General features: G+C 39.4%; 2 protein-coding genes across 2 annotated transcripts in view; one reads left to right on the forward strand and one right to left on the reverse strand.

Moving 5' to 3' along the window:
* The window catches only part of LOC114243285 (uncharacterized), a 49,651-nt gene that overhangs the window by 9,197 nt on the left and 12,941 nt on the right, over positions 1 to 27,513 (reverse strand). Inside the window, exons 8-24 of the mRNA XM_089731141.1 lie at positions 27,027 to 27,117; positions 26,346 to 26,514; positions 25,352 to 25,421; positions 23,971 to 24,103; positions 23,366 to 23,475; positions 22,661 to 22,777; positions 21,926 to 22,122; positions 17,436 to 17,569; positions 16,736 to 16,887; positions 15,988 to 16,136; positions 14,286 to 14,493; positions 12,711 to 12,861; positions 11,681 to 11,889; positions 5,151 to 5,258; positions 3,525 to 3,656; positions 1,288 to 1,499; positions 789 to 942 (exon numbers count right to left, since the gene is read on the reverse strand). Of these exons, the coding sequence (XP_089587267.1) occupies positions 789 to 942; positions 1,288 to 1,499; positions 3,525 to 3,656; positions 5,151 to 5,258; positions 11,681 to 11,889; positions 12,711 to 12,861; positions 14,286 to 14,493; positions 15,988 to 16,136; positions 16,736 to 16,887; positions 17,436 to 17,569; positions 21,926 to 22,122; positions 22,661 to 22,777; positions 23,366 to 23,475; positions 23,971 to 24,103; positions 25,352 to 25,421; positions 26,346 to 26,514; positions 27,027 to 27,117 (2,496 nt within the window). The remainder of the gene's footprint in view (positions 1 to 788; positions 943 to 1,287; positions 1,500 to 3,524; positions 3,657 to 5,150; positions 5,259 to 11,680; positions 11,890 to 12,710; positions 12,862 to 14,285; positions 14,494 to 15,987; positions 16,137 to 16,735; positions 16,888 to 17,435; positions 17,570 to 21,925; positions 22,123 to 22,660; positions 22,778 to 23,365; positions 23,476 to 23,970; positions 24,104 to 25,351; positions 25,422 to 26,345; positions 26,515 to 27,026; positions 27,118 to 27,513) is intronic.
* Positions 7,827 to 9,378, forward strand: LOC114243328 (uncharacterized). The gene is made up of 2 exons (XM_028174786.2): positions 7,827 to 7,968; positions 8,767 to 9,378. The coding sequence occupies exon 2, from the start codon at positions 8,772 to 8,774 to the stop codon at positions 9,273 to 9,275; it is 504 nt and encodes a 167-aa protein (XP_028030587.2). The 5' UTR covers positions 7,827 to 7,968; positions 8,767 to 8,771; the 3' UTR covers positions 9,276 to 9,378.

Below are 27,513 nucleotides of genomic sequence, written 5' to 3' on the forward strand. Positions count from 1 at the left end.
TCGACTTGTTTCGGCGAATTGCCAAATTTTTCCCGTCTATGCTGACAGCCTTGAGAGGCTATTTTACCTTCGCCTTGACGTGTAGGTGAGCTCAGGGGCTCAAGCCGGGAGTGTTGCTAACATTGGCCCTAGCAAGAGCAGTGCTTCGCAGAATCTACTATCGGATCGGAAACGCGACCCACTGGGAAGATCCGGCGAGAAACTCAGTGGGCTGTGTCTGTGGGTCAGTTTACTCGTCGAATTCGTCGCTTGAACGATAGCCGGTGCTTGAGATATCTAAAAGTACCGTTAGTGGATCGGGAGGATCCGTAATAACGTGTTTAGGGCGACGTCGACTGTTTACTATTCGGTCTACAGGATCTGGTATGACGAAGTCCTAAGCTTCACACAACTATAACACAGAGATATTCTTCATGTTATTGCTGAAAACGAGGAGTCATTTAAGTACTCTTGAATGGTGTCCTACCCTCCCAAATCTGATTACATAAATGAATAATCGGGTATATATCAGATACGATAATTTGACCAAAACTATGATTTCCTGTGCTGAGTGTGACCAGAGACAGATATATTAAACACCCAGGAATCAAACCTGTCGTCACACGAATATTTACCAGATTTGGCCATCGAAAACCCTCGGCCTACCAATCAGAGGCGTTAACCACTGCGCAACACATTTTGCTCATGCAGGCTCATAGGGACTACACTAAATCTAAATAATAAATACACACTTGTCCTTAATTAAAACCAAACAGACTCAGCATAGTCGACTCGAATTTCCATCTTACCTTATAATTAGGCGAGGCTGGTAACTGAGCCATCCTTTCATTGCCAGTGGCCAATATTACCAAAGTGTTTAGTATATACGGATCAGCGAGCACGTCGGTCAATGACAATAACACCCAACCGGCGAATATTTCTCTGACGAGTACACGAAACACGCTGAAACGTCATAACATTCGTTTTGTAGAAAATTACAGGGAATTGAATAACAAGAGTATTCTTCGAATAGAAACTGGATGTTAATAAAACAACATTTATTTATTAATTTTTATTGCATAGATGAGTGGACAAGCTCACAGCGCACCTGGTGTTAAGTGGTTACCGGAGCCCATGGACATCACAAAACTAAAACTAATTAAAAACTGAAATCTTAGAACTCACATCTCAAGGTAGGTGGCGGTATTTACATTGTAAATGTCTATGGACTCCAGTAACCACTCAACATCAGGTGGGCTCGTCTACCTACTTGAGCATTAAAAAAAATAAAAAATAAAAAAAACTCACGAATTTTGTATATCGTCGTTCTTGAGTAAGTACGGCATGATCGCGTTCGTGATGCACCTCAGGTACTTGAGCTCCGCGTTTCTGTTCGCAGCCGCGGGGTGGAGGGCCAGCTTCGAGGGCAACGGCGCCGCGGCCGGCCGGTCCGAGCACAGCGTGTAGTGACGCAACGCGCACGGCAAAAGACGCTCCGTTATAAACCGAGAATAGTTTACCTGAAACAATCACGCCAGACTGAACCCCGTGACCCCCCTACACTGCTTTATTACTGGTGGTAGGACCTCTTGTGCGTCTTTTTTTTCCCCTACCTATGCTGATAGCCTTGAGAGGCTATATCAGCTCGCCCTAACGAGTAGGCGAGCTGACGGGGCTCAAACCGGAGTGTTGCCAACACTGGCCCTAGCAAGAGCAGTGGTTCGCATCTTTACTCGTGGTAGGATCTCTTTTGAGTCCGCACGGGTAGGTACCACCGCTCTGGCTATTTCTGCCGTGAAGCAGTGCATTTCAGTTTGAAGGGTGAGGCAGCCGTTGTAACTATACTGAGACCTTAGAACTTATATCTCGAGGTGGGTGGCGGCATTTCCGTTGTAAATGTCTATGGGCTCCAGTAACCACTTAACACCAGGTGGGCTGTGAGCTCGTCCACACATCTAAGAAATAAAAAGAAAACCTTCGGTAGACTAGAGCTCCACGAGGTTACTAGCTTAGGTAGGCAAAAAATACTCTTCTCCCTATTCCTCTCTACAGGCGTCGGAGTCCGTCATAACCCGGTCCGTTACCCCCCTCAACCAGGCATCCGTAAATGGATCGGTATCAAATGGATCAAGTAAAAAGTCTCACGTCTTCTGTGCAGGTGCTACCGCGTCTCCGTCGTTATCGTGGCCTAAAGGATCAAGCGTTCGATGTTGGTATTCGTATTAAGCGATGCCGAAAATTCCAGTGTTCAAAACCAGCACGCCAATATTAGTTTTTCTTACGAATTACAAACCTGAGCTAACAAGTACATGCCGTGTTGTGCACGGATACCTCCAGCTGCCGGTGCATTACAAATAAGAATTTACTAGGATATACTAGGAAGGTTTCAACACATTTGCCGGGTCACCTGAAGTCGTCGTGGCCTAAACGCCCGGTGCCTTCGTATCTAGCGATGCACCGGTGTTCGAATCGCGCAGGCGGGTACCAATTTTTCTAACGAAATACGTACTCAGCCAATGTTCACAATTGTCTACCACCGTGCCGGCATAGCATATCGTTATAAAAATCAAGTTCGCATTAAATTTGCGTAATTCCTGGTGTTAGGACGTATTAGGGGGAGCAACAAGGGTAGGTAACACCACCAAAAATAAGAAAAAACACATCACCCATCTGTGCAACTACTACAGACAGAAAACGTAACCTTCAAATAGTATGTTATTATTTTTTGCTTAGGTGTGTGGACAAGCTCACGGCCCACTTGATGTTAAGTGGTTACCGGAGCCCATAGACATCCACAATGTAAATGCCGCCACGTAAATATTCCTAAATCTAAACATTCCAAGCATAATCTTTTATATAAAACTTTTAAAATGACACAAAAAAAAACCTTTTAAACGCACGCTTTGATCTTGTAATATTTCTCACAAATCATCTCATATAAAGGGGAACAATAGATTCACAATGATCGTGACCATGGGTGTAACAACTCGACATGTGTGTACTCGCTAAATGTGAGTATGAATTATTTACGGCTGTTAAAATAAAAGTGAATGTAATTAGACAATCACGCCGCGACGGACCACCACGAAATGGAATATTATTAACATTTCAATAAAATAATATTCATAATCAGTATTATATAAGATTGTTTATTATATTATATACAAAATTATTATTATTCCTTTTTAATTGCAATTGCACTTATCTCTATTTAAAATAATCTTAACATAGGAAATTTCAAGTCAAACTAAATGCATTTTATTTACATTTGGAAATATTAGTGGTATATATTTATACAATTATTATTTATAACGATACGATAACATTTTAGCCAGTTCTACGAATAAAAACGTATGCACACAATCGAAGTCATACACACGATTCTGAGCAATGATTGGATTTTTGTTGAAGTTTTTTAAAATTCAATATTTATTATTTACACACAAAATAAATCGACCACGCCCACTAATAAGTCCTATTTCTGTGGTTTTCATATCGTTCAATAATTAAAAAAAATATAATGTGAGTTACAATTTTTCAATTACCTTAATAGCTCGTTGTAAGAGGCAGGCGGAAGCATATCTTAATTGATACTTTAGTTCATCCACGAAGAATGGCTGCAGTGTGATCTTGCTATACCATGAATTGACGAATTGGTCCAATATTGTGTTGTAAAACTAAAAATAAGCCAAAGAACATTCAACAGACATCCTCAGCCATATCATGGATATAGGTTTGGTTACTATTATGATAAACGATAAATGTCACTCTGATGAAACAGAAAATAAGCATCAATCTGTTAAATTTGTCAATGAACCAATATTCTCTTCACCTATACTAAATGTGCTAAATTGAGTACCTCTACTCAATATACCTACATACTCATACTCTTTTTTTTAAAATAGGATACGTTTATCAATTTTAAGTGCTAAGAGTAAGCAATTCCAGTAAACAGTCAGATCAATTTTGGAAACAACCTAATAGACTAGTCAATCTCACTATAAGAGCCATGATTGTAACTTTATATGTATTATAAATGAATATCGACTATACCATAGCTTATTGACTACAATATCTTTTAAAATGTTGTTTAAATAGGAGAACTAAATAGAGCCAACAAAGAGCATGAAAGATTTTTGCAATAACAATAAACATTCAAAAGCCCTAAACTAGATATTTTGTAATGTATGCTGAAAATACAAATTACCATAAGACTTGATATTTCTATTTCTTTGCAATACAATGCTTTCTTGAAGCTACTCATGTTCTACCTACCAAGTATTGATTGTACTGTGACAGAAACCTTTCCTTGAACTTCTTTCCTTGAATAATTTAGGAATTTATAGAAGACATACATTTATTTATATAGATTGAAGACATTGAACTGTAGCAAGAACAAGCCCTTGTCTTATCTAATGTATATGCTTTATTTATGCTGTCAGCTTCATTAGTTGTTTTTAAAGCAATTTTACTACACACTTAGTAATACAAATAGTTAATTGGGTCATTATATAGATAGAGGTTGCTCAGTTCAATGTTCACTCTTTTGTTCCTCAGATTTTTTATATAGTTTGCCACTCTATTTGAGTTTTCTTTTTTTTTAACTTGATAAAGAGAATATATCTGACAAATTATTGTACAGAACAAACTCATATTCATTTAATCATATCTCAAATACCAGAGTCATCCATACTATGAAATTCAAAATTCTAAAAGTAATTTCTCTCAAACACAGACTACATTCCTAAATTATGTTAACAAGTGTGTGTTTGTTATGGTAAACATTTTGCAAATTACTATTTCTAACTATGACATGCATTGAATTATTTTACCTTGCAATTAGACTAGGTAAGGTATAACAGAAAAAGAAATATCTCTCAATATTCTTACACAAAAATGTGTTTGCAGACGTGCTGCTGTTATGCAGCATAAGTTCTAAGCAATATTTTGCTATACACAGAGAGACCACCCAATGTCCAATAAACATTCAAAGTCAAGTTTGTAAGGAAGATATAGGTTGCACTCTACTTTCTGATACCATTCTGCAGGAAGTGTGAACAAAATGCTGGGACATAAACAGATAGTGCTTAGTGCGGTATTGGGCTAGTGTTATCTTTAAATTTTTTATACAAGTGTTACCAATGCAAATTATACAGAAACTACAAACTTACATCTTCAATGGCTTGATCAAGCTGTTTATGTATCTGCAACCCGACCCAGGGCTCAGTAGTAATGCTGTCATCATGTCTGTTACATTTCTTTGATCCACATGTAACACAACCCTTTTGAACATTGAAGCAAATTTTAAAATTTTGTCAAATACAATACATATTTTCTCTTTTAATATGTTAAAACAAAGATCTGAATAAATTTTATTCATCTTTTTAACTTTTTAAATTTAATTAATGCTATTAATTACCACCATGTGTTTGCAACTACTATGTCGTAATGATTATCTTATTTGTGCTTACTTTTACACAATACTGTTCAATTTACCATTTCAGAACTGTTGGCATTAATCTCTAACATTTCAAAAATGTGGAATTTAAATAATGTTATAAAAAATTTAACAAATTAACCTCGATCATTGGATTTGAGGCATTAATTACATCCATTATGTAAAAATATTAAAATAAAGTGGTTTGTGGAATATAAAATTCAAAACTGGATTTCTAACATACAGATCTGAATATTACAAATGTGTACTTCGTTTTTTGTTAAACTTGTAATTAATTCAACTTTTTTCTTCTGCCTTGTGTAAAACATATTAAATACTTTGATAAAAGCACACAGTAACAGTCAACTACAGCATATAAATGTATTCATATAAATAAACAAACAAAGTAAACATTGCTAGTACCTTGACTTCTTCGATCTCTACTACTTCCGGTGTTTCTCTAAAGAAATGGCACTGTAATTTACACAAATAATTGTGCAAAACATTCGAATTAAGTCCATAATAACAAGCCACACATCCCAACACATAACTAAACGCAAAAGTTACGAAGTGAAATCTGTAAACAAAAAATTGGGTTAAAAACTATTCGAATGTGATAGTTCACTTACAAAATGGGTATTACGTTAAAGACCTGTAATAATAAATAACAGCAAAAGAGGCACTAGTAATTCCGAAGCAAATAATATAATTTTGATTAACAAAATTTTCTACAAACTTATTTTGACATCTTTCAGTCATGGTTCGCGAAATACAAGTCGTCTCGTCACTGACGTTTATTTAGATTGACGGCCTTGACGTTTGTCACGTTATAGATTTAAATGGGGATGCCTGACTAATTCCGAAAAATAAAAAAATAGTTCCAAATCCGATTACATTTCAAAATATATAAATAATTTATCTTGATGGTTTTATTAAATGTCCTACATGGTGGTGAATAAAAATAAGGACTTACTTTTTACCTAAAAAACTTAATAAAGGTCAGTCTGTAATAAAAAATAAGTGAGCGAAGTCTGAATACCCAAGGGTTTCAGTAACAAATGAACATGATCTTATTGAAGTCATCACATAACACTAGGTATGACCAGTGTAACTGCTTACTACTAAACAGAAAAATATTTTATTATTGAAACCGTTAAAGTATTTGTTAAAGCAGCTGACCGAAACAGAGTTGATGCTTTTGAAATGTGGTGCTGGCGCCACCTATTAAGGATTCCATGGACAGCCCACCGCACGAACATCTCGGTCCTACATCAGCTTAAAATGGAGAACGCTCAACGCCTGTCTGCCACCTGTCTGCAACGCATAATGCGCTACTTTGGCCACGTTGCCCACAGAGGTGTAGACAACTTGGAACGTCTGATGGTCACTGGGAAAGTAGAAGGAAAACGTCCTAGAGGCCGGAGCCCCAAACGTTGGTCCGACCAGATCTCCGAGCAAACCAGCGGACCACTTAGCGCTGCACTACACCAGGCAACTGACCGGAACCGATGGAGGCTGACAGTCGACAAGCTAAAACGGAGTCACGATCCTCAGCAATGAGGGAGCGATGGAGAAGAAGAAGAAGAAAGTATTTGTTAGCAGTGGACAGCGGCTTGACTGTGCTGCTGATTTTACTAATGTCCACGATAGATAGTGACCACTTGCCAACACTTGGACCCTACCGTCAGGTGGCTCATTGCTTACAAAGCCAATAAAAATAATTGTGCGTTTTCCAAAACTAAAATGTTTTGCACACACAATATTATTAAACAGGTTCTTCGCACAATTTTGGCATTTAATGAAGAAGCACTAAGTAATGCTGTTAGGTGGGAAAGGCGGGTCAGTCGTTGTATTACAGAGACTTACAATTGACGTTTCGAGATGAGTGGAGTCATTTATGTTGTTGGTGTCTATGGGCTGCGGTAACCACTTAATATCAGCCGTGAGGTATGCCTATAAGCAAAAAATTTACATTTACCCGAACACAAGCAGTGCTTTCTACCACCGAGATAAAACTGTACAACCCTCAGAACTAAGCAGTGACATTTTGGCGGGAACGCGAGGAGTGAAGTTGTGTGATTTGTTTTATTTTGTCTATTTAAAGTTTCTTCAGGCTTAAATGTGTAATATCTGTGAAATTGCACAAATGTGGGAAAATGAAACAATGCCGCTGGACGTAACTTCTCGGGATCCTCGAAAAAGTCCACTGAAAAAATTACCACCATTTTACTGAGATTATATTTCATCCCATATCATCTCATCTCATTTCATTTAATTTCATTTCATTTCACTCCACATTATCATTTTTCATAAAATTAAGAATATAAATTAAAATAAAACATGACTTAAGAGTCTTAGTTACCAGGTCATAAATAAGATCCCTTAAAAAAATAAGCAGCTGACAAATGTCAAATTTCAAAACGAATATTAAAGATAACCTCATTTTATTTGAATTGCTTTAATTTTTAATTCTATTAAAAAGCACACCTAAAATTCCAGATTACATTTAGATACCAAAGTATTAGATTTGTGATCTACAAAAAATACTGACAGTGAGTTTAATAAATATGGTTGTTTTAATTTTTTCTCATAAAAAATATATTTTCATCTTAGTTAAGAGTTAACAAATACAGACCAAAATCACTCTCGATTTATCAAAACGCAGAATTTCTCAATTGTAGTTTTTAAGAATGTAGATAGTACCAGATTAGAAGTTAGTGGAATATATTTTCAGTCTCAATTAAGGCTTTATCACACTTTATCATCTATACAACATGATTTTATGGTTACTAAGTATTTTAATGGTTTTTGAGAGCTCAGCAAGAAAACTCATTTTATTTTGAATCGAAATTTCAATTTTCTTTTACTAAATGGATATATCAAACAAAGCAAAATCACATCTACCTGAAAATCCAGTGCAGCATTGAAGCAAATTTATGAAATTAATTTAAAATATGAAACTTGCCATGACATGTTTATCCTATAATTTCTTTTATCATAATAATCATGGTTTCCTATGTCATTTGGCCATTATATCAGTAAATAATACATACTGATTACATGCTATTAACATACTTTCAGTCATATTAATAATTGTATTGATAAATAAAATCATCTCTCATCCTACATTATCTAAAATGGTTACTTTGACAGTGTTTTATTAGCTTCATATATGTTTTGTCTGAAGATTGTTGCATTGTCTTTTTGTATAATTTTTGTAATATTTGAGTTTTGTTATATTTTTATTTATGTCATTAAACTACTAGTACTACACTAAAAGTATTTTATTTCAATATTTTTTTAAGAGATTTTATGACCTGGTAACTAAGAATTTTATTTACATCTTTCAGATAAAATGGCAATACAGAGATGCTTAGTACAAATAGTGAAAACTTACAAATTAAGGCATCATTTACAGTCAAACATCAGACAAACATACTGTATGTTATGCCTGAAGTACAGCACAGGTGGATCATCAAGGAAATATACCGATAGACATGAATGGGTTACAATAGACAAAGATATAGGTACAGTTGGGGTTAGCAAATATGCCCAAGAATCTCTTGGTGATGTTGTTTTTGCACAGCTGCCAGACTCCGGAACAGAACTTAAAGCTGGTGATGAGTGCGGCGCCTTAGAAAGTGTGAAAGCTGCTAGTGAAATCTATTCTCCATTATCTGGTACTGTTACGGAGAAAAATAAAGATGTAGAAGACAAACCAGCACTAATAAATACATCTTGTTATGACAAAGGATGGTTGTTTAGGTTGAAAATAATTAAGCAAAGCGAGATAAATGATCTCATGACTGAAGAAGAGTACAAGAAATTTTTGAAAACAGATGCTGAGAAACCAGAATAATTTAAGTTGAATTAGAGGCTATTTATTTCAAATGTTGAATCTTTGTTTTTTAATAATTAAGGGGACAAATAAATGTTAAAAATATATTTCTTTTTAAATTGAATATTCTTCTTATTTTGCTTAACTTGATCCAACAAGTATGTAAAAAATAAGTAATGATAAATTAAAAAAGCCATTATAAATTTTAATACTATATTTCAGAATAAAAAAACAGTAGTGCATTAAATATTTATTAGTGCACTTTAATACAAAATACAATTGGTAAATACAGGTCCACAAAACTTTGGTATTACATTTAAGTGTAGATAACTTTAATGACCAAAAAACCCTAATTGACAAAATTTGAGGAGTTTCAGAATAAAAATTGATACCTTATTAACATTTTGAATTTTTTTTTGAATTGGTATAATAACATTCCATACACATCAATAGCCACCTTGATTCAAATTTTTCAAAAGATTGGTCTGAACATTAATATTTCCAACACCAATAAACTGGTAGATTTTGTTTTTAATTTAATTAGAAATCTTTAGACTTGAATATTGTTTTTAATTGTCTAAAAATATATCACATTTATTTTGATTTATCAGATTTTTTCCGACACTCGCCTTTTAATATTAAAAAAATTGTCTCAGAATATAACTGCTCGACTCGTCACTAAAAAAAAGTATTTTAATTTATTCATAATGTACTGATATTTTGACTAATTTCCGAGCAAATAAATTCCGGGAAAGAGAGTAGAGGTAAGCAACACTCCTTCTAAAGTGTCCGTCGAATACGAGCAATGCGGGTGGCGCCACCGTAGCCAGTGGTGTAATTTAAAAGATGACGCAAAAATATATTACAGAAAATTAATCAACTCAGTCCGCTTCACTTAGTAGCGCTGATACATTGATATCGTACTTCTTGCTGCGCCATTTTGGTTGGTTTTTGAGTTTAATTTGCTGCTTACTTTTTCAACTTTTCAACCTTTGTCTCCTCTACCTTACCTCTACCCTCCATTATGCAAACATAAAATTTTTTAGTATTATTTTGACACATTTTCCCCTGGTAACAATGAATCACAAAAACATCGATTTACGCCAAACACTTAAACTAAATTTTCTTAAGACTAGACAACACATAAAACACATACGTTACTTAAAAAGAATAATAAATTATTATTCAGTTCAAAAAAACTTTATTTATATACTTTTTATGTGTTTATTGGCAGATTTCAGCTGTTAGTATATGATTGTGTCCCTGTTAGTATATGATTAATTAGGAAGATAGAAAGGGAAGATTTAAACTTCAGCGTATTAATTATTGTACTACTGATTTTCCGGATTTAATCCTTGGTTGGACTAAATTTTTGTTGAAGATTTGTGCTTTGTCTGCTTGTACTCATTTTTGTCTCATGAATTTCTGAATACATATTACACTACATAAAACTCTAACTTGGGGGCATTGTGCGTGAAATGTTCAATTTAAATAGAATACACTAAGAAAACAGCACAGAAAACACTATCGTATGTAATTTTTTAGTTAAATAAAAAATAAAGGTGATACCTATAAGAAGAGTTTAACACTTTGCTATAATTAGAAATATCACACCTTTAGAATTAAAATGGCTAAATTAATTTTTTTAAGCAAATGAGTTTTATACTTTGGACAACTTAAAAACATGTACTTTATCAGTTTAATAATTAAACAATCCCTTTTATTCTAGAAAAGGACAAAATACTCTTTCTGTCTCTTTTAAATCAAGCGAATATATACCTTAAAGTATTAAAATCGAAAAACTAAAAAAATACAATTATTCAATTACATTTTTGGTGTTTAGCAAAACACAAGAATTTTGAATTAAGCCACTTCAACTAAAATGATGCGATATCCTTATTTTATAGACATATATGTGGTAATACTTTTTCACAATGCCGGCAGAGATTTTCAGGATCAATGTATGTGTAATAGATTAAAAATGCTTTGTAAAGAACCTACATTTTTCTAAAAGATGATTTAATACGAATTCATATTGAAATATTAAATTTGTTGATTTACAAAATCTAGCATTAACATGCAGTTTTTTTTTTCCAAATCATTAACCTCTTTACCACAATTTACAATTATGGACATTTTTAATTGCAAAGAGAATACCAACGGCCAGTGCCGTAATGCCTTTCTACATCAAGTTTATCAAACCTGCTGTTTTTCTAGTTTTATACGACCACAGGAATGATATTCGCAAAACTTCATCCTGACACCACTTAGGCTATAACATGTAATTCACACAACGGTAAAGTTGACTTTTGTTTAATGAACATACCTCAATTTTTTCTCGATGCCCCGGTCCTGTTCAAATATTTCTCATCGTATGACCATCTGACGTTAAATGGTTTCTCTAATGACAAATTAATCATAATGGACAACACTTTGTTCTTCTTGTAGTACGTGAACGAGCAGGGGGACACGCACGGCATTCCGTTGATCAGAACTTGCTTGACGGGGGGCTGGTTGAGAATTGACAGCTGGTTGAACAGCGGAACCCCATATCCCCACCATTTCACATCTGATTGGATTTCAGTGCCGTTCAGTGAAAATTCTATGTAACTGTATTTCTTCTCTTCGTAGGTGTCTGCAAAATTTTATTTAATTGTGAACAAAACTAAGATTCGATATTAAAAACCTAGACTCATACTTCAACTACATAATATATTCAATCTGTATCAAATAACTTTCTGAATATAATAAACTTTTTCTTCATATATGCTATGCTATTGTTGTCTTAAGGCAATTTTTTTTATTACCCTCGTTAGGCAGACGACCATACGGCCCACCTGATGGTAAGTGGTTACCGTCACTCATGGACGTCAGCAATACCAGCGGCAGAGCCAAGTAATTAGCAATTATTTGAAGCAATTTGTGCAGGATCACTTTTATTCGCTTTAGATTTAAGCGCCGGCAATACCAATGGCACAGAAACTTGAAAACAGCGTGTTAGGATACAAAACACCAAGTGATCGTATTATCAGAAAGATCGATGCCTTTGAAATGTGGGTGTGGCGGAGGATGCTATGAATACCGTGAACTGCCATGAGAACAAACGAGTCCATTCTAAGGCAGCTAAACATCCGAAAAAGGCTCTCTTCCATCTGCCGGGAACGTGTTATGAGCTTCTTCGGACACATCACGCGGTCTCCCAGACATGAATTAGAGAAGCTCATAATTACGGGTCGCATAGAGGGCAGAACACCAGCCAGATGGTCAGATCTAGCAAGAGAAGCACTTGATGGTAGTCTGTACCATGCAGTCCATGCCATCCATGATCGAAACACAGTGGAGGAACGTCATATTATTATGTGGTCGCGATCCTCAGTAGTGAGGGAACGATCTAGAAGAAGAAGAATATCAACGGCTAGTTCTGTGCAAGTGTGTGGTGCGGAGGCGGCTACTCACGCAGGCTGTCGCCGTCGTCCCAGTAGAGGCGGCCGCGCGCGGCGGCGGCTGCGTCGGGCGCCGCGAGCAGCTGCAGCGGCGCGCTGCGGGCCGAGCCGGTGCTGACGGGCCCGCGCGCCGCCGGCTCCTGCAGCACCACCACGCCGCCGCCCTGTCGCGCACACCGACGCTCAGTATGTGTACGTTACTAGCACTTGTAGGTAGGTTTGTGAGTCCGCACGGGTAGCACTACCACCATCTTGCCTATTTCTGCCGTGAAACAGTAATGCGTTTCGGCTTGAAGGGTGAAGCAGCCGTTGTAACTATACTAAAGTGGGTGGCGGCATGTACGTTGTAGATGGCCATGGGCTCCGGTAACCACTTAACATCAGGTGGGCCGCGAGCTCATCCACCCATCTATGCAATAAATATATAAAAAGCTAAACGAAACGCAGCGCGTTTGCGATATCGTCGGAACTCGGCTAACTTGGTGCTACGACAGAGCCTGGCCGATGGAGGCGCGTAGACGCTATCACACTTACCAACCAGCTTTCTTGAAGAGCGGTGCCTCCCTCCTAAGAACTGTCATTCGTTTTCGTTTGCTAACGTCAAGAGAAGATATCTAAATTGTTCTAAGACAACAAACGTGGTCAGTGTACTGAATATTTCTCTTAGCTCGATCACCCTATTAGCCCCTACGATGTCTGACGATGGTGTTAATAATTGTGACTTCTCCGACATATACAAAAATTGTATCGTCTTAAGTTGAATTTACACAAATTTATTAGTGTAATCAGTTTGAAAATTTTAAGCATTATTTTGCACGGGAATAAAGTTAAAATATTTTCGCGGATTCAGAAATTCAAAACGATCCATCCACCTGGTGAACTGGACCCAATAGAAACATCGACACGTGAGGCCAAAATCTGTATTATGATCATATTTAGCTCGAACTGTTAGCTCGCGTCAATACATTTGACACAAACACACTAAACCTTGTTCAGTAAACTTGCTCAATCTGCCAACTGATGTAAGCTGTCAGAGCCGTCAGCTCGTCAGGGCAAACGTACCGATATGGTTTACCCGCGACGAGCTTCACCACTCCTGATGCAGCGTCAGATCGGTAACTATTAACCGTTAAAATCTAACGGCATTTCGTCACTCACAAGAGCACAATGGACTCTGCGAACTGTGGCGGGTAGCCATCATACAATGCAAGATAATTGACAGATGCCTGAATCTCGCTCACATTTTCAAGATAAGCTCGCATATATACAAGTTCTGAACAACAACATTTGGACCGTTAACCTTCAGACACAGCCCAGAATTTCTCGCCGGATCTTCTCAGTGGGTTGCGTTTCCGATCCGGTGGTAGATTCTGCGAAGTACGGCTCTTGCTATGGTTCGTGTTAGCAACGTCGTCAGGTTTGAGCCCCTTGAACTCACCTACTAGTTAAGGTTCCGCTGAAATAGCCTCTCAAGGCTATCAGCTTAGGTAGGAAAATAAATAAATATTGGACCGTCGGTCTACCGAGCAAATATCACCCGCTCGGTGGAAGATCTTCCCTTTGTCGTATACCTAGAGAACAAACTCACCTTAATAGAGACGGTGTCGTTGTGCAAGACTTCGGCCCAGTCGTTGGTGGCGATGTGTCCGCCCGTCGCCAGGCTGTACCAGCCCTGCGCGCCGGGGAACAGGGCGCGGGCGCGGTCCGTGGCGGGCTCCAGCACCGGGGCGACCATCACGTGCGGCCCGATCATGAACTGGGTGTCGATGTCATGTAGCTCAGACATCTCGGGAAATCTGCGACATTCGCTGCTGTTACTTACAATATACTATTGTTTGTGTTGGCGGTAGTGATGTATTAGTTACGTTTATAAAAATGATCAAGGCCATCCTCCACGTTAGTAATAGGTTAGTAGTGTAATTGTTTAATTTTATATTGTGAATAAAATTATTTCCTTACACTATAAGATAGATTAGTTTTCGTTGTCGTGTTGTTTAGTCGTAGAATTGTAAGGAACGTTGTTGTACAAATTCAGCACTATGTCTTGTTTTGTCGTGCGCACATAACTTATGTTGCAAGCCAGATTTTGTTTCTTTTTACTTGTGTTTTTTATGTATCTTTTTAGCTTGTAATGTGTATTGTGAGCCTAATAAATAAATTACATTCTACAGAACCAAAGTTCATTTCAATTTCGTCGTATACCCACATCGTCGGGCATTATTCAAGCGCCATTGACTGTGGTACTCAGGTTGAGAAATTCGTCTAAAAAATTAAGGTTTTACAATTTTAATCAACGTGTGCATAAACAAATCATGGACTTTTTTATTGTATAGACCTCTACATATCCTTTCGATCCCATTATTCTGTGCTGTGGTATTTTCATGCAGCCCCAGCCCGCCACTTTTACCACCACTGCGCTTCTATTTTACTTCCTGGGTTTGCAGTGTTGCCAGCCTGGACCAATGTGTTTAGTGCGAATTTTTTAACTTTCTCGATAGCGTAAAAGTTAAATTTGTATGGAGTTGAAACAGTACCCTTAGCAGTAAACGTTGGCAATAGTTCCAACTCCATACAAATTAGAGTTAACTTTTACGCTCTCGAGAACGATAAACAACTCGCACAAAGCACACCGGTAATGTTAAGTACATTTACTAAAACAAACGTAGCGGTGTAGAGTTTTGTACGTTTTACATTGCGGGCTCACAATATTTCGTCGCTAAAATGACGTTTAAGATTATCAAATGAACATTATTTCCCGGTTATGTTTGTATAAAGGTATGATTTCACATAGTGCTGCGTCTACTGTCCGCGCCGCCCGCACCGATCGCCGGCATTTATGAGCAAAAAATACAAAGCAAAATAAAATCCTTTGCGTGCGGTGCGTGCGGCGCGGGCCAGTGACTGATGAATGAATGACGATGAATTGATGATGATTAATGAAAATTGATGAATTGAAAATTGATGAAATGAATGGTTTTTTTTATTGCTTAGATGGGTGAACAAGCTCACAGCCCACCTGGTGTTAAGTGGTTACTGGAGCCCATGGACATCTACAACGTAAATGCGCCACCCACCTTGAGATATAAGTTTTAAGATTTCAGTATAGTTACAACGGCTGCTCCGCCCTTGAAACCGAAACGCATTACTGCTTCACGGCAGGAATAGGCAGGGCAGTGGTACCTAACCGCGCGGACTCACAAGAGGTCCTACCACCAGTAATTGATGAAATTGATGAAACGAATGATGATGACAGATGATGATGATGATGAATGAACTCGTCTAAGGCTTACTCGAAGAGCAGCGGGCGCACGACGGTGTCGCCGAGCACGTGCGCGCGCCAGAACAGCGTGTAGTAGTACGGCAGCAGCTTGTAGCGCGTGCGCAGCGCGGCGCGGCTCGCCTGCACCACCGCCGGGCCCAGGCTGGCGGGGTCTTGCGGCTGCAGTTGTACTCAGCTGTGAGACTACGACCCACAAGCCGCCACCCACCTTCTGACATGAGGCCGAAGTCTCATTGGTGGCATCAAGAGTGGTGTAATTAGATGGGACGGTGGTACCTACCCGTGCGGGCTTCTACCACAAGTAGCTTCAACTTCCATTCTTGATATTCAATACGTAATTTTCTTGTTATAAATGTTGGAACTACTAAAGTCACTTCTGACTAAGAAAGTGTAGTTATATTTAATTTTCGTGACTTCGACGATCATTCGCACGCGTAACACGTTGATATGTTATTTTTTTTTATGATAGGCAGCGGCTTGGCTCTGCCCCAGGCATTGCTGAAGTCCATGGGCGACGGTAACCACTCACCATCAGGTGAACTGTATACTCGTCTGTCTACAAAGGCAATAACGTGTGCTCTTCGACCAACTAATATCTCATTGCTGAAGGTCTCCCTAAACCACCTTCGACAATATAGATCATTAATTCATTAACAATAATTAACACAGGAACCAATAAATTAAGGGTATAAACTTGACTGAAGTGAAACTTCTTACACTTCTCATAGAGAAGTGTCTCTTCGGAAGGGAATACTGACAATGGCTGTATCGGTGTTATGATTCCTCGAGAAGGGGTAGAAGGCTCCGAGCTGCATCCAGCGCGTGCAGAGCTCCACGTTGGTGTCGCCGTTGAAGCCGCAGATGTCGGCGCCCATCATGGGGACTCCGAACAGACTGAAGCTCAGCAGCTCTGCGGCACGCGACACGCCTCCGTCAATCATCAACGAACATCCAGACGGACATTATCAATATATTTAGATAAAATAATGCTATGTGAATCGGCTGATTTGGGGTCAGCGATCTCATAAGACGGGCTACCGTCAATTTACGCAGCAAATACGATTAGTATCCACGTATATGCTTGGCTGATCATTTCTTGCTTATGTTAATGTAATATTATAGTATCTCTAACACAATCTGAATAATTTATAACAAAAAAGATAATGTTTCATACTTTTTCAATTAAAAATTGAAAGCGAGTACAACATCTATTTCATAAGGACGTTTTGAACAAAGCAAGCACAATGAGCTTTAAGTTTCACATATGTACTTAGTAGAGGGAGAGGAAGAGGTAGACCTAAGAAAAGATGGATGGATTGCGTGAAAGACGATATGTGTGTAAGAGGGGAGTGAGCGAAGAAGTGGTTTAAGAAAAAGTATGGAAGGAGAAAACATGTTGCACCGACCCCAGGTGACTGGGAGAATTGCGGGAGAACGATGATGATGACGTGTGGTTACCCGGTATAGACATCTTCATGTCGTGCCACTGGCTGCTGATGTCCCCGCTCCAGTGACCCGCATACCTCCCCAGTCCAACGAACGACGCACGGCTTATGATGAACGGACGCTTCCTTCTGATCTCTTGCAAGGCACTGTCGGGGTTCGAGTTATTCATTTTACTGTACATTACTGGTTCGATCTCCAGTTATCATCATGTAACTATTGTCCTGAGGTAGTTTTAAGCTGAGACTTCAGATCTCTAGACGACAGCGGATTAAAAGCTGTGGTATTACACGAAACCTATACGCTTTAGTACCGTCCAGTAGTTTCAAAAAAATAAACGTTATAGCGATTGTTACCGCGGGGCCCAGATGGGCTTCAGTAATTATTGAATACATGAGTGGATGAAGGGGATATGATACAATTTGTTAATTTTGAGAAAACGGGCAATAAATTTTTGTACTCGCACTTTTGAAGTGAAACTTCTAATGCGACTCTCAACAAAGTTGCATTAAAGGTTTACCACTAACATAATAGAAAGAGATAGAGCGAGAGTGAATGCGTGGCACTCGAACGCATGCGCGTAGCATACCTGTTAAAGGACAACGCGAGCGTTAGCAACCAGTAGCGTCCAATATTTTAATGAAGTATTTAAAAAAATATATACATTAACTTTTATATATAATTTAAAATATATATAATGTAAATATTGAAGATGTCGCATCTCTTATACACAGCATTCTTTGTTACAAGAGCAATCTGATTTAAGTATGAAAAATGAAGAATACAAGAATATACATACTAAGTCTGGCCATAAATGCTGTTACAATTAAAAATAAACAAAATATTACATTGGAATTTAGAATCTGCCATTTTTATATGATTGCTCATTGAGTTTTCTCATTTTGGCGCCAATACATTGTACAATATTTTACGATATTAAAATGGAGTGGGGTGATAACGAGAACCGAATCGCTGTGATTGAATCGCAATTTTTAAAACTCTCCATACGCTTGGTATTAGTAAAATGTTTGTGTACCGGGCTATTAATAGGTGCAATGAGACAGACCTCCTCTGTTTGTGACAGAAAAAGATCTGGCCGTCCACGTAGTGTTCGTAAAATCGAAACAACTACTGAAGCGGTACGCAAAGGGAGGTCATAGAAATTTTTTGTTTACGAATGAGAAATTTTTTACAATTGAGCAACGTTTTAACAAACATAATGACCGTATTTATGCTCAAAGCTCTAAGGAAGCTTCCCAATTAGTCGACAGAGTGCAACGTGGGCACTATCCGACTTCAGTGATGGTTTGGTGGGGTATTAGCTATGAAGGAGTGACTGGGCCATACTTTTGTGAAAAAGGTATCAAAACATCGGCACAAGTGTATCAAGATACCATTCTTGAGAAGGTAGTGAAGCCCCTTAACAACACCTCTTCTTCTTTTTCTCCACCTTATCCCACTAGGTGGGGTCGGCACAGCTAATTTTTCTCTTCCATTCTCTTCTATCAGCCGTCATCTCAACACTCACTCCTCTCTCTCTCATATCGTCATTCCCACACTCCATCCATGTCTTCTTCGGTCGACCTCTTCCCCCTCTACCTTGCACTACCATTTCCATACATCTCCTAGTCACATGCATCTTCTCTCTACGCATCACATGTCCATACCATGCTAACCGTCCGCTCCTTAATTTGCTGTTTACCAGGGCCACTTTCACACTTCCTCTGATATACTCATTCTTTATCTTATCCATTCTTGTCACTCCACACATTCATCTCAACATTCGCATCTCTGCCGCTTGCACTCCTCTTTCATGCTTAACTTTCGTCGCCCAACACTCAGATCCATACAGCACGACAGGTCTAATGATCGTTTTGTAAATTTTTCCCTTGAGCTGAAGGGGCATTCTACGATCGCATGCTATTGCAGAGACCTGTCGCCATTTCATCCAACCAGCGTTTATTCGATTTGTGACGTCCCGGTCTATGTTGCCGTTCTGGAGTATAGAACCGAGGTACTTGAAGTCGGAGCAGACTGGCACGGATACACCACCTAAGGCGATTGGCGTGAAGTCTGAAGAACCACCAAAATCACAAAACATGTGCTCGGTTTTTGTTCGACTGATCTTGAAACCCACGTTTTCCAACCTTTCTTTTCATTTTGCCAATCTCCTCTGTATCTCAGGCCCTTCCTCTCCAACGAGAACAATGTCGTCGGCGAACAGCATACACCAAGGCGCCTCTTCCTGTATGTCCGATGTTAGGGCATCCATTATTAGGATGAACAGGTAAAGGCTTAAAGCTGATCCCTGGTGTAAGCCTACCGCCACCCTAAACTCGTTGGTATCGCCAGCTGCGGAGCGTACGTACGTACTAGCTCTACCGTACATAGCTCGAACAAGCCGTTGGTATTTCCCTGGCACTCCTTTCACTTTCATGCTCCACCACAAAACCTCACGGGGAACCCTATCATACGCTTTTTCTAAATCAACAAACACCACGTGCACATTTTTAATTGCACGGCGATATTTTTCGCACAATTGGCGCAGGGTAAAAATGGCGTCCGTTGTACTGCGTCCCGGCATGAACCCGAATTGGTTCTGTGATACCTCACTCTCATCTCTCATTCTTCTCGCTATCACTTTCTCCCAAGCTTTCATACTATGTGACATGAGCTTTATTCCTCTATAATTGTCGCATACCTGGATGTCACCTTTGCTCTTAAATACAGGCACGAGTGAACTTTTGCACCACTCGTCAGGCATGGCCTCTTCTTGAAACAATTTATTGAAGAATAAAGTCAGCCACGTGCATCCATCCGCTTTCAGAAACTTTTTTTTTTTTTTATTGCCTTTGTAGGCAGACGAGCATACGGCCCACCTGATGGCAAGTGGTCACCGTTGCTCATGGACGTCAGCAATGCCAGGGGTAGAGCCAAGCCGCTGCCTACCATAAAGTACTATCCGCAAGCCTCGTTTGAAGAAGGACATGTCATAGCGCTCGGAAAACACCGTGGAGGGGGAGTTCATTCCAAAGCCGGATGGTACGTGGCAAAAAAGATCTTTGGAAACGCACTGTCGATGAACGCAGCGGTTCCTGATAATATGGATCAACTCTGCTCCGATGGCGGGAGGTGCGATGATAAAAAGGAGATGAGGGAATCATCTCGAATAATTCCTCAGAGCGTTCCCCATGGACCATGCGGTATAAAAACTTCCACACTTCTATTGGGATACCATGTTCAATAATCAAGAATGGTCCTTCCAGCAAGACTCGGCGCCAGTTCATAAAGCTCGGTCTACGCAGTCTTGGTTGGAAACGAACGTTTCGGACTTATCGGATAATCTAAATCTAATATACGGATAATCCGCTGGATTATGATTTATGGTCAGTTTTAGAGAGTACGGCTTGCTCTAAACGCCATGATAATTTGGAGTCCCTAAAACAATCCGTACGATTGGCAGTGAACATTTTTCCCATGGAAAGAGTGCGTGCTTCTATTGATAACTGGCCTTAATGTTTAAAGGACTGTATTGCAACCAATGCAGACCACTTCGAATAAGCTTCTTATACTTTAAATCTATACTAATATTATAAAGAGGAAAGATTTGTTTGTTTGTTTGTTTCGAATAGGCTCCGAAACTACTGGACCGATTTTAATATATAAATATAAAACAACTAGCGACCCGCCCTCGCTTCGCTTCGGAAACATTAAAACACACATGAAAACAAAAAAAAAAATTAAAAAAAATTTAAAAAAGTAGCCTATGTTCATCAGGGACAATGTCGGCTTCTAATGGAAAAAGAATTTTTCAAATCGGTCCAGTAGTTTCGGAGCCTATTCGAAACAAACAAACAAACAAATCTTTCCTCTTTATAATATTATAGTATAGACTAACACACTAAAAGTAATAAATGTTATTTGCCATAGTTTTTTTTTTTGTTTTCCTTTGTAACAGTATTTATGGCCAGACTAAGTAATATAATACAAGAAACCACAATACAAGAAGTTTCACTTCATTATCGTGCACCAAGTTGCACGCGCACCGTTTTTTTCTTTGTCCATAACTCTTTCATCACATGCAATTTCTAAAAATAGCATTTAACCCCGGAGTTTTAAGATCTAATATGGTTTATAGGTACATAACACCTTCATTCAATGTAAAAACTAAAAAATCTTAAAAACGGTACTTAACTTTTTTTTTTGTTTTATTGCTTTGGATGGACGAGCTTACAGCCCGTCTGGTGTTAAGTAGTTACTGGAGCCCATAGACTTTTACAACGTAAATGCGCCACCCACCTTGAGATATAAGTTCTAAGGTCTCAGTATAGTTACAACGGCCGCCCCACCCTTCAAACCGAAACGCATTACTGTGAAGCAGAAATAGGCAGGGTTATGGTGTAACCCACCCGTGCGGACTCATAAGATGTCCCACCACCAGTAACTCTAACAGTTAACTCTTTCATGCACTCGTTTCTTCTATTAGTACAGTAAATGGGACTCACAAGTTGGTGGCCACGGCGTGCATGAGTCCCACCAGGTCGTGGTAGTGTCGGTGCGGGCCGGCGTGGTGCGCGGCGTCCATGCACAGCGTGTGCGTGTGCAGCTGCGGGTCGCCGGTGCGCGGGCGGTACGGGAGCTGCTCGGGCGCGCAGGCGCCGTGCAGGGGACCGTCCTCGAAGTTCGACGGCTCGTTCATGTCCTGAAAGCGTACATCGTGTTTAGGGCACATCGATAAAATCCTCACTGGTGATGAGGCGCTGTAGCGGCTTTTGACTTGACAACGTCTTATAATTCGATGGAGCCGGCTGCGCGCACGAAATAACATGACTCATTGAGGCGTTCCATTTAAGGCTTGAAGTGCAAGCGAGAGCGCGACGAGCGACAAAGAGGCACAATCGGCCTCCGCGTTCGGCAGCGTTCGACATCTGTCTCTCTCCTACTTGAGTGAGCGATGCATCCGCGTGGACAGCTGCTATACAATAATACATTTACATGTTTTCGTCAAATATGAAGTTCAGTGAAAAGTGAATGTGGTGTCAATTGTGACGTTGTCACGTTCAACTATCGTCAGTAAACCGGCTTTACAGACAACCGATTTTTTTTCCTACTTATGCTGATAGCCTTGAGAGGCTATAAGAAAGTAAAATAATATCCGTTGCGTGCGATGCGTCCGGCGCGGACCAATGGATGCGTATCTTTAAGGTACGTCAGTAAAAACACATAGTTGAAACACTCACGATCCACGCTCCGTCGTACGGGACGAGTTTGTGGAAGTCCGTCATCATTTCGACCCAATACGGAGTCGAATTCGGATGAGTGAAGTCTGGATATACCGTGGACCCTTTGTTCCAGACCTGAAACGAGATGATACGAATGATGAAATATTTCTTTATTCAAACTTAGAGTCGGTGGTCTCGTTAATGTCGTGGTCGCAACCGAAGACAACACACAGAAATGCCAAGGGCGAAACTGTTCGTTTTGATTGCGGGGTAGGGACACATACTTTTTATAAACTATTTTTAGTGAAGGCTGCCCTTAAAGTTTTAGGGGATAACGACAAAAAAAATAACGATCTTCTACGGGGCTGAGGCTATCTCAGCAAACAAAAACAACAATCTGCGTCGAGCTAGTGTTACGAAACACCGTCAGATTTGGATCGCTAACAACTACAAGAAGCACGAGCACACGAGCGCCGTGTGACCGCGCAGCCGATAGCCCATGTCTGTATGCAGCGATGTATTTATTTTGGTTCCACCGATATAATTACGATTTTTTTTATTTTATTATCAGTATTAGTATGTTTATCTTCCGTACGCTTTAAGGCTAATAAGACTATTATCGAATCAAAGCTTAAAACTGCAGTTTATTTAATTTAATTGACATTTACATGAAGTTACGTGAAGATTCCAACTGACTTTATCGATATAAAATTGTATACATACTCTTCCTATAAACGGTTGATTTGAAGAATTCTTCACGAATATGTCCATTTCTATGCCTCGGTCGTAGGCTTTATACGTGCCCGGCTTTTCTGAAGCTCCAATACCAATATCTGAGGTGGAAAATGGAACGATAATTTTCTGTTGCCCTTGAAGGCCAACCATGCCAGTAGTAAAGCCAAGCCATTAAGCAATTCAGAGCCTCGTTTGAAGAAGGATATGTTAAAGGGCTTGGGAAACACCGCGGAGGGCATAGGGCTAAAGATGGTGGATACATTTTTTGATAGGACCAATTCAATTCTATGGTTATTTTATTTATTTATTTATTAGGCTCACAATAATAATAATAATAATAAACATTACAAGCTAAAAAGATACATAAAAACACAAGTAAAAAGAAACAAAATCTGGCTTGCAACATAAGTTATGTGCGCACGACAAAACAAGACATAGTGCGGAATTTTTACAACAACGTTCCTTACAATTGCGACAAAACAACACAATAACCTACCTATTACTAACGTGGAGGATGCCCTTGAACATTTTTCTAAACGTAACCTAACCTACAAGTAAAATATCCAACGTGCGGTTAAGCGTGCGGTACACACCAAAGATCATGACGTAGTGCATGCCCTCGGAGTGCAGCCTCTTCACGAAGGCGGGCAGCCCCGCGTACCGGGCGGCGTCCAGCGTGAAGTCGTTGCTGTGCGTCATGTAGTCGATGTCGTTCCACTGGACGTCCTGCGGGACAAGCGCGGCTGTGACGCGACCGCCTCGGCGGCGCTGCGGTTAACCTCTTCAGGGACATTGGCACGCGAGTGTACGGTTCTTTCACCTCAAATTATTCATAAATTTAATTATCTGGTAAATGGCCACATATGTGAACTTTTTTTATGGTTCGTCACTATGTTTTTACTTTTTTACTAATTGAAGTGTTTTTAACGCGGCAGGACATGTAATGCGTAGAGAGGAGATGCATGTGACTAGGAGATGTATGGAAATGGTAGTGCAAGGTAGAGGGGGAAGAAGTCGACCGAAGAAGACATGGATGGCGTGTGTGAATGACTATATGAGAGAGAGAGAGGAGTGTTGAGATGACGGCTGATAGAAAAGAATGGAATAGAAAAATTTAGGTGTGCCGAATCAACTTAGTGGGATAAGGTGGAGACAAAGAATAAGTGTTTTCAATATAAAATGAACAAAACGCAATAAAGAATAAATTCAATTTATGTTTTTGTCACTTCAAAGATTTCGTGCCTGAAGAGGTTAACGAACCTGCCCAACGGACCGATCGAGTCATGGATTCGATTCCCACTCGGAGTAAACATTGAAGATGACGCTATTAGTCTGTTGCTCATTATCTAGATGATTATTATTTATTTATATTATAATATTAATTATATTTGCCCCTCATTACATATTGTTTTAAGGTACACAGCGGCCCACCTGACATTAGGACGAAATTCGTGGTTGATCGGAGCAAACATAGTAGATATCGTAAAGCATTTAAACATGGATTAACAAATACTACGAGGAAAGAGCACGAGTTGATTTAAAAAAAAAGAAGCACATGATTAAATATCGATCCTTGAAACGTGTGCAAATTTTCAAGTTCATTGAACTTTTCATGCGTCTGTTAAATTACGTTCCGTTATACATACATTTTATAATATAGATAGAGGTCAATGTGCTTAGTACGTTGGCCTACGTTTGCCGCTAGGGGCGCTGTTCCAAACTGCATACGAATTTACGTTAACTTTTACGCTATCGAGAACGTTAAAAAACTCGCACTAAGCACACTGTTTATTAAAACACACACTAATTTGTATAAGTGATACTTCTGAGGGTTTTGTCAGAGAATTTCGATAATTTAAAAAATCAATCGGATACGGATTTATAAAGGTTGCGTATTATTGTTCAACGAAACAAACAAACAATGATTGTTGAGTACTGAACCAAACTCGTCCCAGACGTTCGGCTGATACTCACAAAGGGTATGCCGGCGTCTCTGTTCCTCTGCCACACGTCCGCCATCACGCTCAGGTTCCCGTAGTTGAACCTGCAAGTTCAGTGACGTCATCAGCCGCCGAGCCCGCGGTGACGTGCACCGGCCACGTCGTACGACCAGCAATTGTGACAATGCCTCACGTTTTTGTACAAGCAACCTTCCTATAACACGGTAGATGCGTCCCTAAAAAGTCTCGCGTTGTGCGAAACCGTGTTATATGAGACTAATAGAAAAAGATAATTTCTTTATTTATTTGCTTAGGTAGATGGTCGAACTCACAGCCCACCTGGTGTTAAGTGGTTACTGTAGCCCATATCTGCAACGTAAATGCCATACGTAATATACATAAAACTCATATAATATCATACATAAAAAATAAGCAGTAAAATTTCGGATATTCCCATTTATTGTGTGTTCATAGTGCATAATGTAATTTCCTAAACAATTTTAAACAAAAATTTCGTAATCGTGTTGTAGAAGTACCGTGTTATATAAGAGGGTTTTGGCGAATTTTTCTTTTCGTGTTACAGTGAAACCGTATTGTAAAATACCGTGTTATACGAAGGTTACCTGTATTAGAATAAGGGTTACGCGTTATACGATAAGCAGAAATATACGATAGCTTCAAAGCCATAACCAACAATATAATTTGGTACCGAAAAAAAAAAAACAAAAAAAATTAAAGGCTGAATAAAATTAACATTAGTACTCATGGGATATTTTTGGGTTATTTATCAAGTAGCAGTAATAGGGTAGTAAAGCTGTAGATTTTGTAGCGCTGCTGATGGTAGCAGTAGCAGTAGAAGTGTAGTATGAGGCCTCGATCGGCCTGATGACTTTATTAGTTATTGCAGTCACATTTGTGTTTCCCGTAACCAAAACATAGCAGACAATTCGGGCTCGAAGTCTTTTAATGGAACGCTAATCAGTAAAATCCTGGAATCGTAGAATCGGGCATTGAGTGGGTTCGCTCACTTGCACAGATGGAAGCCCAGGGACCAGTAGGGCGGCATGAAGGGCCTGCCCACCAGCTCCGTGTACTGGCGGGCGACGCGCGCGGGGCTGGGGCCCGCCAGCACGAACAGCTGCAGCACGCCGCCCGTCGCGCGGTACGTGATGCCGGGGCTCGGCTGCAGCACTATGTCTGCCGACAATCAGCTCACGGTCAATATCGTCACGTAACCGTACTAGTAGTAGTAGTTTTATTTTTCCAAATGGGAAGGCAAAGGTGTCATACCATACAGCCTAATCTTTTATATATTTTTCATGACAATACCTATATGATATTTTGGAATGAAATGAAGTTGATTAATATGCAATATGACATGAAATGAGATGATATGATATGATATGGAATTTTTTATGAAAAATGATAGGTGGTGATAGGACTCTTGTGAGTCCGCACGGGTAGGTACCACCACCCTGCCAATTTCTGCCGTGAAGCAGTAATGCCTTTCGGTTTGAAGGGTGGGGCAGCCGTTGTAACTATACTTGAGACCTTAGAACTTATATCTCAAGGTGGGTGGCGCATTTACGTTGCAGATGTCTATGGGTTCCAGTAATCACTTAACACCAGGTGGGCTTTGAGCTCGTCCATCCATCTCAGCAATAATAAAAAAAAAATCAAAATATCAGTAAGAATGTGCTTATACCAACCCATAGCGTTAGAATTGAGTAGAAGCGTCCCGTGACTTTGTCCGTTTTGTTCCACGGCCAGATAGAAAGGGTGCGTGCCATACAAATTAAGCTAAAAAAAACGGATTAAAACATTAGTTGTTTATTGCTCTAGACGTGAGGGTCGTAGGGTGAAAGCCTGGAATGAAAACTTTGATATGTATTAGAACAACATTTTTCAGTACACATAAAGAATTTTTTTTTTTCATAAAAATAAACTATTCCAACTCAATTTTACACCTGTATAAACTATGGGCGATGAAGAAGCGACAGCAAAATAAGTCGGTGCCGTTAAATAAAAATTGTTATATCTTCATTCGAGAACATCAAACCTATTTTCGATGCAATACTTTCGCATAGCTTTTCTCATTACATATTATCATCCTACAGACACAGCCCACTGAGTTTCTCGCCGGATCTTCTCAGTGGGTCGCGTTTCCGATCCGGTGGTAGATTCTGCGAAGCACGG

Source organism: Bombyx mandarina, chromosome 11 (genome assembly GCF_030267445.1).
Source record: "Bombyx mandarina strain Sakado chromosome 11, ASM3026744v2".
NCBI classification, from domain to species: Eukaryota; Metazoa; Arthropoda; class Insecta; order Lepidoptera; family Bombycidae; genus Bombyx; species Bombyx mandarina.

Coding starts and splice junctions, on each gene's coding strand:
- LOC114243328 (XM_028174786.2), top strand. CDS start 8,772: ATGGCAATACAGAGATGCTTAGTACAAATAGTGAAAACTTACAAATTA.